Source organism: Astyanax mexicanus, chromosome 21 (assembly GCF_023375975.1).
Source record: "Astyanax mexicanus isolate ESR-SI-001 chromosome 21, AstMex3_surface, whole genome shotgun sequence".
In the NCBI taxonomy this organism is placed as follows: domain Eukaryota; kingdom Metazoa; phylum Chordata; class Actinopteri; order Characiformes; family Acestrorhamphidae; genus Astyanax; species Astyanax mexicanus.
This window is the reverse complement of record NC_064428.1, coordinates 32786222-32801695: the sequence shown is the minus strand read 5'-3', so window position 1 is coordinate 32801695 and position 15474 is coordinate 32786222. Positions and strand designations below refer to the sequence as shown.

The following is a 15474-nucleotide window of genomic DNA, read 5'->3' as shown; positions in this document are numbered from 1 at the left end:
CTAAGCACCAATTTCACTTAAGCTTTAGACAAAAAAACTATTAAAAACCTCAAGTTATTAGGCTACAAGACTTTATTTACTTTATATTTACTAAGATTGCAATGGCATGGGCTGTTTACGGTATGATAACTATGATAGCAAAAAAAATACAATTTGTATTTTCATTATGGATTAATCTGCTGATTTATCAATGAATCGGTTAATTGTTTGATTCGTTAAACTCTGAAAATAATAGGGATGCACCAACATAAACATTTTGGACAAAACCTAAACAAATTAAAATGAAACTTTTGGCCAAAAGCCAAGTATTTCGAAGAGGTTTATTGCAGGTTTTATTTAAATTGTCCACTTCCATCATTGCTGCATTTACAAACAGTTTCACAAATTGTGATTTGATTGTGTAATTAAAAACATCATTGTTTAGTACAAATTATTCAGTATTTTTACTTATACAGTAAAACACCAAACGTTTTTTTTTTTTTTTTTACATTTTCAGCGGAATGATAAAAATAATACCAGTTGGCTTATATTCGGTACATCATAAGAAATGAGCAACAAATTGGTGCGATTCTCTGATCGGTTCATTTTTTTTCTCGATGACAACACTGGTAAGATAACCATCAGTTTTCATATGATTTACCAGTATATACCTGACAACCGCTATAGCTAAATTCCGCTTAGCTGTAAAAACGTTTCCCTCTTTGTTTTATTATTACTATTTTTTAAACATATATAATATATTTTAAAAAACGCGTTTGCTGCTGCTGCTTCTCACAGTCGTTCCATATACTCCACGTTCACACACTTAACTAAAAGTTAAAACTTGCACAACATTATACCAGAAATAATGCATAAATCGCGCATATTTCCTTAAACAAACAACAAAAAATAAAAAATGAATCATCTCCTTGTTTAGTTTTTTTTTTGGGTCACACCAACGTGCACCAATTGAATTCATGCAAAGGACCTAAAACTATTCAAAATTGTAATTTTAACTCCTCCCCATCTCCACATCTTTAAAATAAAATCTCAATCTGGAGGAAAAAAATAAATAAAAAATTTAGAAGAAGCGCCATTTTGCCCCATGTGCGCCGCCGACACGGAGCGGCGCGAGCTGGAAAGATGCCACCGCGGGTCAGAACGGGAAGGAGAGGAAGGAATGAAAGGAGGGAGGGGGCAGTTCTGGGGGGGCAGTAAAGCAAGTAAGTGCCCCCCCAAGAAGCGGCAGAAGAGGATCAAAGCGTGCAGAAGAGCAACCTCGCGCGCGACAGGCGAAAGTCGTTCGGACCGTCCGGAAACACACATGCACATACACATACACACACGCTCGCGCTCACTTTCACACACTTTTTCCCTCTCTCGCGCGCGCGCGCGATCAAACACATACATCCATAAACTCTCACACACACACACACACACACACATATATACACATTAACACGCATGCACGCACACACACACACACATATATATATATATATATATATATATATATATATATGTACGCGGTCCCGCCGCGCGCGGCTCAGGTGAGTTATTTACCTGTGTGAGGCAGTAGGGCGAGTACATGGCGAGTTCAGAGTGGAACATTGAGGCGCGCGGAACGGAGGAGTGTGAGGACGCCGTGCTGGAGCATTGCTCGCGCTCAGTGAAGAAGGGAGAACCCTCCTCCTCCTCCTCCTCCTCCTCTTTTACTCCACGCTACGAGCCTGAAAACCCCGCCTTGGAGGCAGAAAGTGAAAGCTCGCAAACTCCAGCAAACTTCAACTTTCCCTCCCTCCCGCCCTCTCTTTTTCTTTCTCTGTGTTTTCTCTCTTTTTTCTGTATCTCTCTCTCTTTTTCTCTGTCTCTCTGATCTGGAGAATAAACAGCTGAAGACGTGTGCACTCTTGTTTTGAATAATGAGGGTTAACCGAGGTTGAGATATATGCCAGAATATATGAGGCTCAGATTTGGGCAATATTTCAAGAAAACTAAAGCAAAGTTTCAGAAAATATTATTGAGTACTTATTCAGTCAACAAGAATTTATACAACATGCTATTAGGAGTGGGCCAAAATATCAATAACGCGATACATCTTGATATATTTTCAAATTTGTATCGAAACATATTTGCTTTAAAGGAAGACTCGCCCCTCAATTTAACTTTCACTAAAGTTGCTGCTATATTGCTCCACGTGGTGGCGCTAATCAAATACATAGGGTAAAGCTGCGGTGAAGAATATTTGATTTATTATAGTCCAATTAATCCATAATATACCTGTTATTTGCTTAATGCTTAATCTCAGACTACACAACATTTTTCTCCCTGACCATGTTCACTATGTCAGATTTAGCGGTTATCTTCGTTTGTGTTGTACTCCGGGAACTGGCAACACTAAAAGTTAGTCACCGACCAATCATGGTCCAGGTCCCAGCATGAGTTTGTAGGTCATCGCGGGGGAGGAGCAAAGAATCAGATAATTATGGCTACAGAAGAGCTTTGTGTGATAGAAGCGTTTTTTGTGCTAAAAAAAAAAAACGCAAAACAAGAGGTATGCAACTGTGGGCTGGTTCCTGGGCTGCGTGTACTACAGAGAGAACTTAATGTATGGTAAAGATGTAGCTACTTTTGCTATGGTTTAGTGCATGTAAAAAGAATAAATAAATAAAGAATAAAATATCCTCTTCCTCAACACAAATGACATGAAGTATCGAAGAGAATTGTCTTGCGACATATATTTCGAGTATTGAATCAGAATCAGAGTATCGCATGACTACGCCCTGTGATTCCCATCACTTATATCCCGCCTTTTAATGGCGCAACGCTACAAAAAACAATGAGGCTTCAGTAATTTGTCTCAATTAACCACAACAAATATTTTGTGTTTTCTAGAAAAGTATGCACTACTTTAATAAGTACAAGACATTTATATGCATTAAAGTACTCAGTACTTTCTAAAGTATCTGGCTTTTAAGTACACAAAGCTACCACCTTCAAATTAGGTTATTATGCTGTATCTTTACAGTAAAGACCTCAGTACTGGATTTTGTGAACTCAAACAGACATCAAATAACTGGATAAACAAAGAATTGTATCCTTAATGTAATCATTATTTGCAGGCTTAGAAAATGTAGGCCAGATTTTTTAAAAGGTAAGTCTCTAAAATCATGGGTTTTAGTGCAGGATTATTTTCTCAGAATATCACCGTGTACCAGCATTTAATTGGAAACTTAAGGCAATGTTCCAGAAAAAAATGTATTTTGTACAATTTGAATTACAATGCTGAAGTGGGTCACAAAACAAATAATCTCTGTTAAATACTTTTCTCTTAGACAACTTTTTTTTTTTAGAATTCTGACACAGCTCTTTATTTGGGTTATTTGTTGAAGCATTATAGGCTGGAATTAGCCTTTTTATTTGACTGATTTGCAGACATTCTTACATATTTTACGATTCACACTCCAGCTTCTGCCCACTGGGAGCGCTGTTTAGCAGACTTTCATACATATTTTACAATTCACACTGATGATGGAGCCGTTTTGTCAAGGACACATGGACTGTATGCCATGTGCTCGAAGAAGAATTGAGAAAACAGTGTCACTACACAAACTACAGTGTCAGAGTCATAGTAAATACAAAGTTTAGGTTTAGATAAGGTTAAGGGTAGAATTACGTTTAGTTTGCGGTGTTGGTTAGTTGCATATAAATAATTTCCTCTAGGGACCAAGATGTCTTTTCATTTGGTTTAACCCTTGTGTGGTGTTCGGGTCTGTGGGACCCGTTTTCATTTTTCATCAAATGATACTAAAAAAATATTTTTTCTAACTCAAACTCATCAAAACATTTTTTTTTGTGAAAAACATATATAAAAGGGCTAATAAACATTGCTTCATTTGTAAATTTAAAACTAAACAAATTACTACTATTCTACTCACTTTTTGAAAGAAATGTAACATACGAAAGGTAAAGGGCAAATATTAACCATGTAAGCTGTTTATATTGCTTGCAATTTAGATGAAGCAAGCATGTGTAAAGCATTTTAATATAAAATTGCTTAATTTTGCTGAATTAAATACAAGTAACAAGGTAAACGAGTAACAAAAATATGAATACCACACAAGGGTTAAGGAACAGCCAGTGTTTCAGTAACAATAGCTTTTACTGCATGTTTACTGGACTGTATCTGTACTGTAAAAGTACATACCCTGAAAATGCTGTTTTTTTAACACATAGCTTTATTAATTAGCCTTTTTAATGATAATTACACATGGTACTCTGCATTTTAGAGCTTTTAGAACAGTCCCTTAACTTGACTATTGGCTAACATCTAATTTAAATGAATGCAAAGCCCAAAAGAGAGACGTCTTCAGTGGATTATTTAGTCTGATTCCCTTTTTTTGTGTGTGTGTTTTTTTTTTCTTTTTAAAATCACCTTCAGACGTAACAAACTCCTCACCAGTGTTAAATTAACACTTAGAGGGTATGTCTGTAGACGGCGTAGCTTCAGCTTCGCTGTTGTGGTGTTAATGTAACACTTGTGATTTTGATTAAAAGTGTACCAGACTAAACAAACGACTGTGGAGATTTGAAGCTCGTGGGTTTTGTGTCGGTGTGAACGAGATGTTGCGTTAATAGCCAAATTAAAGAACGTGCTAAATAATAATAAAAAAAACAACAAGAAAAAAAAACAGGCAAACAAAAGCTCTTTCTCCAACACCTCTTTATAGCGGCATTGTTCCGCATGATGATAGGCTATAAAGGGTGAATCATCTCTATCTCTCTCTCTCTTTCTCTCTCTCTCCAGATCTCTCTCTCTTTCTGACTCATATAGGCCCACAGCGCCGCCGTATACCGCAGGGTGGTCTCCTCTAAACCCACATCTGTTTCTGAGTGGAAACCGCAGGGCCACCGTTACGCACACACAGCTGGACTTATCTTACACACCTCTTTCTCTTGTTGTGAAATTGGAAGCTCAACCCTCCGCTGAGCTCTAAGTGTCAATTTAATCTGCGCTATACTTCACAGCCGTCTACGGTTACAAGAATAAAACAGCGCGTGCCATTGTGGTCACTGTATTGCTCCGTGGGGTGTAACAGGAGAGACGTTTAGCTGGAGCTTTTTGATCCTCCTGGCTTTATATATATATATATATATATATATATATATATATATATATATATATATATATATATATATATATATATATATATATATATATATGGGATAAGTTAACCTGCACCTGATGGATTGTGATCTGATTAATGCTGATCTGCCCTTACGTGCCCCAGCGTTTCTATACAGAGATTTAAAATTAAATTCATATTCATAGTGGGATATATGATTATATAGTAGAACATCATAGGAGCTTCACTGACTATAATACCACGCTATAATTGTGTGTTATTTATAACATTCATACAATATATGGCTAAAAGTATAAAGGACATCCTGTATGACATATGTAAAGCGATACTCCGTAAATGTAGAGGATTTGGGGATTTAGAGACCCCTCTTGTAAGAATGTATAACTGCAAAGAGCAAGTGGAAGACACTTTATCTGGAAAAACAAAACAAAACTAAAACTAAAACTAACTAAAAATGATGAGTTTCTTTGATTTTACCAAATTGAAAACCTCTGGAATATAATCAAGAGGAAGATGGATGATCACAAGTCATCAAATCAAACTGAACTGCTTGATTTTCTGCACCAGGAGTGAGTAGCCTAAAGTTATCCAAAAGCAGTGTGTAAGACTGGTGGAGGAGAACATGATGTCAAGATGCATAAAAACTGTTATTAAAAACCAGGGATATTGATTTCTGAACTCTTCCTGGATTTCAGACCTACACTGTGAAACCACATATGCAAGACTATTATAAAATACTAAAATACTTATTAGGTATTACATCCAAACAACTTGAAAGAAAAAGGCAGAAAATGTGTGGTTATAGGCTTAGACAGTAGTAGCACCACTCTAATTGGTGAACATGTTTAATTTAGCTACATCAACATAAATCATAAAACTCTCGCCTGATTGGAAAATAGAAAATACTGAGTAAGTAAAAAATTAGTTTGACTGAACTTTTAAGCAGTTGAGTTGTTGTATGTTCTGAGGTAAACTACTGTGAAAGGAGAACTGGAGAAGAGCTCTGACATGTTAGCATACCACAGATTTTATCACTACCTAATAGTACAAAAACATGTTAGTGCATTAATATTTGTGTACTAACCTGCTAAACCTGCACTATTATTGTAAGATTAGAATACGGTATATATACAGCTTTGGAAAAAATGAGAGCACTTAAAAACAATGAGTTTCTTTGATTTTAGCAAAATGAAAACCTCTGGAATATAATCAAGAGGAAGATGGATGATCACAAGCCATCAAACCAAACTGAACTGCTTGATTTTTTGCACCAGGAGTGAGTAGCATTAAGTTATCCAAAAGCAGTGTGTAAGACTGGTGGAGGAGAACATGATGCCAAGTTGCATGAAAACTGTGATTATTTGCATTATTATTTATATAACTTTTTTGTTATTTCTAAGCCATTTCTCATTTTCTGTGAATAAATGCTCTAAATTTGTATTTGGAATTCAGGAGAAATGTCTGTAGTCTATGGAATAAAACAACAATGTTCATTTTTATCAAACATAAACCTATAAATAGCAAAATCAGAGAAACTGATTAAGAAACTGAAGCGATTTGTTTTAGAGCTGTACCTTTTCCAGAGAGTACCTTACAGTATGTTTTGTGTTTAGCACACAATTGGCAAGGAACTAGCTCTATGCTAATTGCGTGAAAATGCTTGTTTTAACTATGTTAGCCTCATAATGTTGCTTAAAAGTCTGATTGAAACGGTTTTAGAGCAATCAGAAAATTCGTTTTGGCAAAAAAATCTGTCGTTTTAAGCAGTTAAAAAACACGTCCTGAGGAAAACGTGCGAAGAAAGTTGATCTGAGGTCAGCTCAGCAGGATGTGGAGCCGGAGCGAGCGCGCTGGGGTTTTAGGTAGCCTACAGTTCCAGGCTCGAGCCCAACGAATCCAGTATGGAGAGTTTGAGAATAAGAGACGGGGGCACAAAGGGGTGAGAGTGCTTGGACCCCTTTTTTCTTTACCACACCCAGAAAGGGCACCAGCCCAAAAATTCAAGCTCTTTGTGCTGCGCTGACTAGCCAAAGATGTGTGCACTACACACATATACACACACTTATACACACATTTACATATACACACACATGCGGCTTAATAGCAGTAACAGTATGAGGTGAAATAAAAAATCATTTCATTTTTTACGAGCAAAGAAAGGGTTTTATTCGTACACACGCAACCCTCGTTCTCTTTCTTTTTCTCTTTCTCTTTCATACACACACACACACATTAAAACCCCCACACACACACACAAATACACACAGCCTCCAGCTAAGTAGGGGTCCAGAAACAAGAACTGGAGGTTAGTGGTTTCAGTGGGTAATGCTCCCATTAAAACACACAAGAGCAGCATATATAGTTAGAGCATGTGGTTTTCCCTTCCAACACACGTTTAAACACACACTCAAATGCACGTACACACACACACACAAACACACACACACACTCACACGTTTACCATTAATCCCTCCCATATGGCTGGCTCTTAAATGTGATGGTAATGATGTTTTGTGCAGATAAGGTGGTTCTAAATAGCAGCACAGCTGTATGTATAACGCTAACACACACACTACACACACACTATACACACACACACTAACACACTACGCGCCTCCAAACCCACGGGTTCTGCCCGTGATCCGCACGGACCCTGACATCATATCATGTCTCATTAGCCCAGTTCAAATCCAGGTTATGGAACAAATCAGATATCCCATTCATTAATCTGAATGCGGCATTAAAGCCCGGCCACCTGTGAATGAATTGCTCGTTTGTTTATCTAACTCAAAGTCCAGCTCCATTGGCGAGACGGCGAATTAACCAAATGCCCCATTCACCATTCACGCCATTCAAATCAAAGTCCAATACCTGCTAATTCCTCAAGTGCCATTATTATCTGCCCGGCGTTTCAGTAAACACCCAACAATAAGTCCGTCCTCAAAGGCATTGGCACTGTGGGAAACAGGGGGGTTTAATAGGGACGTATCCTACATTTACTTCCACATATGATCCTCTCCGGTTTTCATGAGTTTTCAGAAAAAAAAAATGAATAATTGTCCTAACTAATTTTAATTAACTTAACTGTTTTTCATCACATCTACACAAGTATTGCAGCAAAACACGTGCTTCTTCTTGAGCATTTTAACTAGTGAAAATAATAATAATAATAATAATAATAATAATAATAATAAACTTTATTTATATAGCACCTTTCATACATACAAATGCAGCTCAAAGTGCTTCACAATAAAATTAAATAAAACAGCAAAATATAAATTTATATAGTAATATAAAACAAATAAAACAATTAAAATTTAATAAAATAGTAGTGAAAAAAAAGGGATGGGACGATACACTTTCTTAGTGTATTTAATGTAAATGCATTTCAAAGTGATTTATTTGACACACTTTTATTTTAAATAAAATATTTTAAAAAAGTGAAATATGTTAAATATTATTATTAAATATTAAATACAGGGCTCTAGACACATCTTTTTGCGCTGGTTGTGCAGGAGACTTTTATTTTGACACGTAGCAAAGTGGATTAGCTGCAATGGCTAATGGCTAACGGCTAACTGGCGATGCTAACTGTGTTTTGAAAGCTGAATTAATGACTGTGTTGTGTTTTTTTTAATAACTAAAATAATGATTTCTTAGTGCTGGTTAGAGTGGGACGGATCTGTGGTTTGATATTAGATGTGGATTATGGCTGTAGTTTACTTGAGTTGTTGAATTCAGCTGACAGCTCATTGTTAGCTAGGATAGCAGACGAAATGCTGATGTTAATGGAGAGGCTAACGGCTAACTGGCGAAGCTAACCGTATTTCTGAGCTGAATTAATCACTGTTTTTAATAACAGATGGGTGTGTTTGTGCTGGTTAGTGTTTGTAGATCCTGTGGTTTTATAGAATATGTGGATTATGACTATAGTTTACTACAGTATGTAGTTAAGTTATACCTTTACATAACCAGAATGCAGCTGCTGTCGGTTCAGTGCTAGCTAGGCTAACAGACTGCTGGTGTTGATCTGTTGACTTTGCTGTTCGTCGTTTCCAAAGTAAAAAATCTCCAAATAATCAACATTTTTTCAATCACCCACAGACTGAAGCTGCTGGGGGTTCAGGGTAAACTGTGGAACTGGAATCCGGATCAGTGATGTGTTTGTGTTAAGGTTTTAGGGGTTTATTGTCCAGTTCAAGCTGCGGACTGGAATATGGATCGTTAAGTGGATTGGCCGCGGTCATCCGATATCCGATATCTAATTTTAACCCTATTTCTGTTAACGCTTTTTTTAAAAATGACTCAGTTTGGCTGTATAATACACAGGAAAATACACAGATTTGTAAATGCACAGTACCAGTCAAAAGATTGGACCCAACATGGCACATCTTGGCTGGATTTTCTCATTCAGCTTTATGAATGATTTTCTCATTCACCTGGCTTTCAGTTAACAGCTGTGCTGAACTCATCAAGAGTTAATTACTTGAATTTCTTGCTCCTCTTAATAAAGTGTTTGAGAGCATCAGTTGTAAAGTAGTGAAGAGGTAGAGTTACAGGTATACAGTGAATAATAGCTCTATTTGAGTAATGTTCTAATGTGATTGGCTAAGGACGTTTTATGAGTGACGTTATCAGCCGGTAATGCACTGTAGCCGAAGCTCTCCATGTATTACTCCCATGTACGTCATGCACGCTTGGCGTAAGTGTCTCTTAAAGGTACAGTGTGCACATTAATATCAACTGGCCATTACAACAGGTAACCTAGCAACGATGCAGCACTTTTAATCCAAAGAGTTTTCATAACCAAACAGATTGTACATTTTTCGTCCTCTTTAACTCAAAATCTTTTCATAAGCTGCGACAATGAAACTGTAGTAGACACACAAGGAATCATGTAGTAACTGTAGTAAAAGTGTTAAACAATTCAAAATACAAAACGAAAAAAATTGAAGCATTTAGGCTTGTAACTCTTGCTCCTGGCCCTTTCCGGCAGGGGTGGTCCTGATGAGTGCCAGTTTCATCATTGTAACCATGTTTTTGATGGTCTTTGCAACTACAAAAAAATTTCAGATTTCCTGACCATCATTTTTTTCTTAAAGTCACTTTTTTTCTTTATATAGTTGAGCAGTTCTTGCAATAATAAAGCAATAATACACTCAAGGTTCATGCTATAACGTGTAATATTGGCACTGCTGTGCTGCTCTACGGCACTCAGCCGTTCCAATATTACACGCTATAGCACTTTCTCTCATGGATTTGTATTATTGCTTTATTATTGCAAGAACTGCTCAGCTATATAAAGAAAAAACTGATGTTAAGAAAAAAATGAAGGTCAGTCAATCCAAAAAATTCTCAAGTGTAGTTGCAAAGACCATCAAGAACATGGTTACAATGATTAAACTGGCACTCATTAGGACCGCCCCTGCAGGAAAGAGTCAAGAGCAAGAGTTACCAACCTTTTTTTTGTATTTTGGTTTGTTTAAGACTTTTAAGTTGCTGCATGATTCATTATGTGTTCCTTCATATTCTGAATCGCTTCAGAATATATATTCATTTACAATAAAGGAGAAAAAAAAACATACAAAAAATAAAAAACCTGAATTGAATAAGAAGGCGTGTCCAAACTTTTTGACTGGTGCTGCGCACTGCCATTCTTTGGTCCTTCGCATACAGAAAAAAGAAGCCATGAAAGAGATGATGAGCAGCTTTGAGAGCAGACAGATAAAGCAATCAGTGAAATAAAGGAAAGGAAGAGCGGGAGTACCCTGTAAGTGTCTGGAACGAGGAAGCACTCCGCTAGTCCGGCTCCTCGGCTCGCCTCTTCATGCACCAGATAGGATTCTGTGGCCTGCAAGTCAGACATGAGAGACACTTCATTTCACGATTCAGCAGAGCTCTTATCTAAACGCCTCAGACACTCAGAAACCAGCTCTCACACTCACACTCACACACAAAGGCAGCGGCAGACGAAAGCTCATCTAAAACACATTCACTCGCACGGTTTTATCACGTTTACACACTACTCACAATTACAGATACAGCAACATTACAGATCATCCTGTTATAATAAGATTTAACCTATTACTGTTCCTTTCATCTAAAACACTGCTTCAATTACACTGATACTGGAACAGTGTGATGTGAAATTAGTAAAAAAAAAATGATGTCATAATAATAATATAATAGTAAAGAATATGTTGTTTAATCTCACAAAAATTGTGATGTCACAGTAGCAAAAGAGCTTTTGTTTATTAACCCTGATATGGTGTCATACTAGAAAAAGATCTTTGTGATATCATAATGAGAAAAAGAGAAAAAAGTGCTTTAACGTATTTTAAGTGCTGGTATGATGTCATAATATTAAAGAAGATTTTGTTTAATACCACAGACATTGTGTAGTCACATTTATAGGTATGTGTTTCAATAAAACAAACATTGCTGTTTTATTCTCTAAAATTAAATTAAAAAAGATGCAGGGTAAACTTGGAATTTAATGCATTTTTAAAGCTGGTGTGATGTCATAATAGTAAAGAAGATTTTGTTTAATACCAGAAACATTGTGATGTCACACAGTAGCAAAAGAGCTTTTGTTTATTAACCATGATATGATGGCATACTAAAAAAAAGATCTTTGTGATGTCATAAAGAAAAAGGTTTTAATGGTGTTGCGATGTCATAATAGTAAAGGAGGTTTTGTTTAATGCTACAGACACTGTGATGTCACAATGTAAAAAAGAGCATTGTTTATTGTTTACCCTGGTACTGTTATGTCCTCATAGAAAAATATCATCATAATGATGTCATGATGTATTTTTTTAAGCTGGTGTGATGTCATAATAGTAAAGAAGGCTTTGTTTAATACCACAGACATTGTGATGTCACAGTTGCAGAAGAGTTTTTGTTTATGAAGACTGACGTGATGTCATAATAGTAAAAGAGAAAATGCAACGTTTTCTGTAGAGTGTAGTTCAATTCAGAGGTGTGTGTGTGTGTGTGTGTTTTAAAGGTTTCCATTCAAGCCAGTTCATTTGTATGCTTTGAGACGCATTAGCAAGGCGAGAGAGAGAACGAGAGAGAGAGAGAGAGAGAGAGAGAGAGACAGAAAGAGAGAATAGATAGATAGATAGATAGATAGATAGATAGATAGATAGATAGATAGATAGATAGATAGATAGATAGATAGAAAAGAGAGATAGCTAGAGAGAGAGAATAGATAGATAGATAGATAGATAGATAGATAGATAGATAGATAGATAGATAGATAGATAGATAGATAGATAGATAGAGACAGAAAGAGAGAATAGATAGATAGATAGATAGATAGAGAGAGACAGAAAGAGAGAATAGATAGAAAAGAGAGATAGCGAGAGAGAGAGAGACAGAGAGAGAGAGAGAAAAAGAGAGAATAGATAGATAGATAGATAGATAGATAGATAGATAGATAGATAGATAGATAGATAGATAGATAGATAGATAGATAGATAGATAGATAGATAGATAGATAGATAGATAGATAGATAGATAGATAAGGATAAGGCCAAATAATTTTCTTTGAAAAGAAGTGAATAGTGTGGCCGGAGAATCCGGCAAAATCCTATTCCATCACACACACACACACACACACACACGCACACACACACACACACACACACACACGCACACACACACACACACACACACACCCACACACAGTCACAAACCACACCTGGTACTTGTCCAGCCAAGCCAAAAAACAGCCACCAGTTATCCACCATCTACCTGGCACCAGCTGAAACACACACACACACACACACATATATGTATACACACACACACACACACACACACACACACACACACACACAGTCGCACACGTTCATGCATACAGATGCATGCATTCAAATGAACTAATTCATTTACTTGGGCACATGTTCATTTGCGCACTCACACACACTCACACATACATATACACACAAAAATGTACTTAAACCCAACCACAAATATATACTGTATGTCTTCATGCATAAATAGGCCCCCATATTAACACACACACACACACTCATAACACACACACTCACACAGCTCATAATAAGTTCCAGCTATTGGCACTTGCAGTAGAGCAGGGGAGTGGTGAAAAACAAAGGCTATTCATATCCTCCCAATGAGAGGTTAGCGCTCTCGGCTTCTCTCCCATGCGTTTTTATAGAGGCTTAGCCGCGACATGCTAACGCCTCGCTCGGCTAATGTGAAGTGATGTCTGATGATCTGTGTTGGTGTATCTCGGTCGCGGGAGCTTGATTTGGGTAAAATTGGGTAAAAAAATCACCTTTTTCACCGTGTTGACGTCAGCGTGGCGCGGGGGAGCTGGCATACAGGGCAGGAATAATATAAAATGGCAGCCATTTTAGGCTAGGCTGTTGGTGGCCAGGTCCGAATGGCCGGCGGGATGGTGGTTATGGACGCGCCGGCTTCCAGCTGAGAGGACAGGCGGCAGATTCCTGCCAGTGACTGTAGACTACCCAAATATTTAGGCCAGACCAGACGTGTTGTGCTGTCCGAGGTACTCAGGATAAAAATTTGCGTTTTATGGCACTGCATGTTTATTATTACATATATACAGTGGCATTAAAAAAAAGGATCTGTTCTTTTGTTTTTGCATTTTTGTCATAGTTATATTTTTCAGATTATCAATCAAACTTTAATATCAGACAACTATAACTTAAGTAAATCTATAAAGCACTTTATAAAGGATTATTTCATTTATCTTGCCAAAAAAAACCTATTCAAACCAATCTAGCCCTTTGTGAAAAAGTGTGATTAATTAGTTCAATTTCACTACTAATCACAACCAGGCCTGATTACTGCCAGACCCCTAGAATCATCAGTAAATCACTTACATAGAACCTTTCTGAAAACATGAAGCAGATAAAAGATCTCAAAAAGCGGCACATTATTATTATACCCCCATCTGAGGAAACTCAACAACAGATGAGAAAACAAGTCATTGATCATCTATCAGTCTGGAAAAGGTTATAAAGTTATTCTAGCTTTCAAGTTTTAGGACTCCAGAGAACCACAGTGAGAGCTATTATTATTCACTAATGGAGAAAACAACATGGAACACTGGTGAACCTTCCCAGGAGTGGCCGGCCAACTCAAATTATTCCAAAGGGGCATGGACAACTCATCCAGGAGGTCACATAAGAACCAAAAACAACATTTAAAGAACTGCAGGTGGTAGTGTGATGATCTGGGGCTGCTTTCAGGATCTGGATTTTACCAGTTCTGCTGTTTACCAGACAATCCTGAAGGAGAATCAGAATCCGGCCATCTGTTTCTGACTTCAAGCTTAGGTGTACTTGGGTTCTGCAGCAGGACAATGACCCATAGCACACAAACAAGTTCACCTCTGAATGGCTTAAAAAATAAATCAAGATTTTGAAGTGGCCTAGTTAAAGTCTGATTATGATTGGGTAGGATTTTGTTTTCCTTAAATAAATAAAATTATCACTTATAAAAAAAAGAGCTTTTTATATTTACTCAGGTTGTCTTTGTCAATTTCAGACAGATAAACACACTTTTATTCAAGGTCAGCATTTCTATGACTGCAAAACATTAACAAAAACAAACAAACAAAAAAATATATTAAAAAAACAGTTCAAATGTGCATTTCTTTCTCAGCAAGAATTTTTGACAGATTTCAAAAATAAAAAAAAAGAAAGAGTTTTTTTAGTTTGTCTTTTAGTCTATAAAGCTAGCTAGAAATGCTTTGCTAGAAATCTTCCATTCATCCAGGTTATCTGTGTACTGAATAAGAGAGGGCGTATTTTATTTAGTACATAAACACAAACCAGTTTGACTCTATCTAACTTTTCTTAATGAAAGTATTGATTGTTTTACATTATAATTAAAAGAAAACGTCATGTGGTACAAGAGAGTGGTACAAGAAAACATTTTTGCCTTTTAAATGATTTTTAATCACATTACACATTAGTAGAACAGGATGCACTATAGTGGAATGGTGATGTGTATAAATGGATTCCAGTGTTTCAGGGTGCCCTCGTTTTGTCTATGTTACCTTCTGGCTCCTTAGCCACACTCACTCATTTATACACCACATCCTAACCATGACAGACGCCCATGTTTCTTCAGTGTCATCTTGTTTAAAATAACTAAATATGGCCACTCTAAGTCTACCAGAGGTCTAGCACAGGAGTCAGGCGAGGCCTTGGTTGCACAGAGATGCACAGCTTTAGCACAGCTCATTAGGAATTCAGCTCAGTCTAAAGCACACATTCACTGCTCCTGCATGCAGCATGCGGCGTAACAACACTGGCCTATTGTGCGGGTTGGGGCCAAACATAGA

The 15474-nt window shown here is 37.0% G+C and overlaps 1 protein-coding gene across 7 annotated transcripts in view; it reads right to left on the bottom strand.

Annotated features, from left to right (window-relative positions):
* nfixa (nuclear factor I/Xa) overlaps nt 1-15474 on the bottom strand; it is a 189875-nt gene that overhangs the window by 154889 nt on the left and 19512 nt on the right. For 6 of the 7 annotated variants that reach the window (XR_007427942.1, XM_049469463.1, XM_049469469.1 and 3 more), the window contains exon 2: nt 10894-10977. Coding sequence is in view for 6 of the 7 variants with exons in the window: in XM_049469463.1 (XP_049325420.1) it covers nt 10894-10977 (84 nt within the window). In the remaining variant the exon portion in view is untranslated. Of the gene's footprint in view, nt 1-1542; nt 1678-10893; nt 10978-15474 lie in introns of those variants that run through there. The other variant, XM_049469465.1, reaches the window with a different exon arrangement.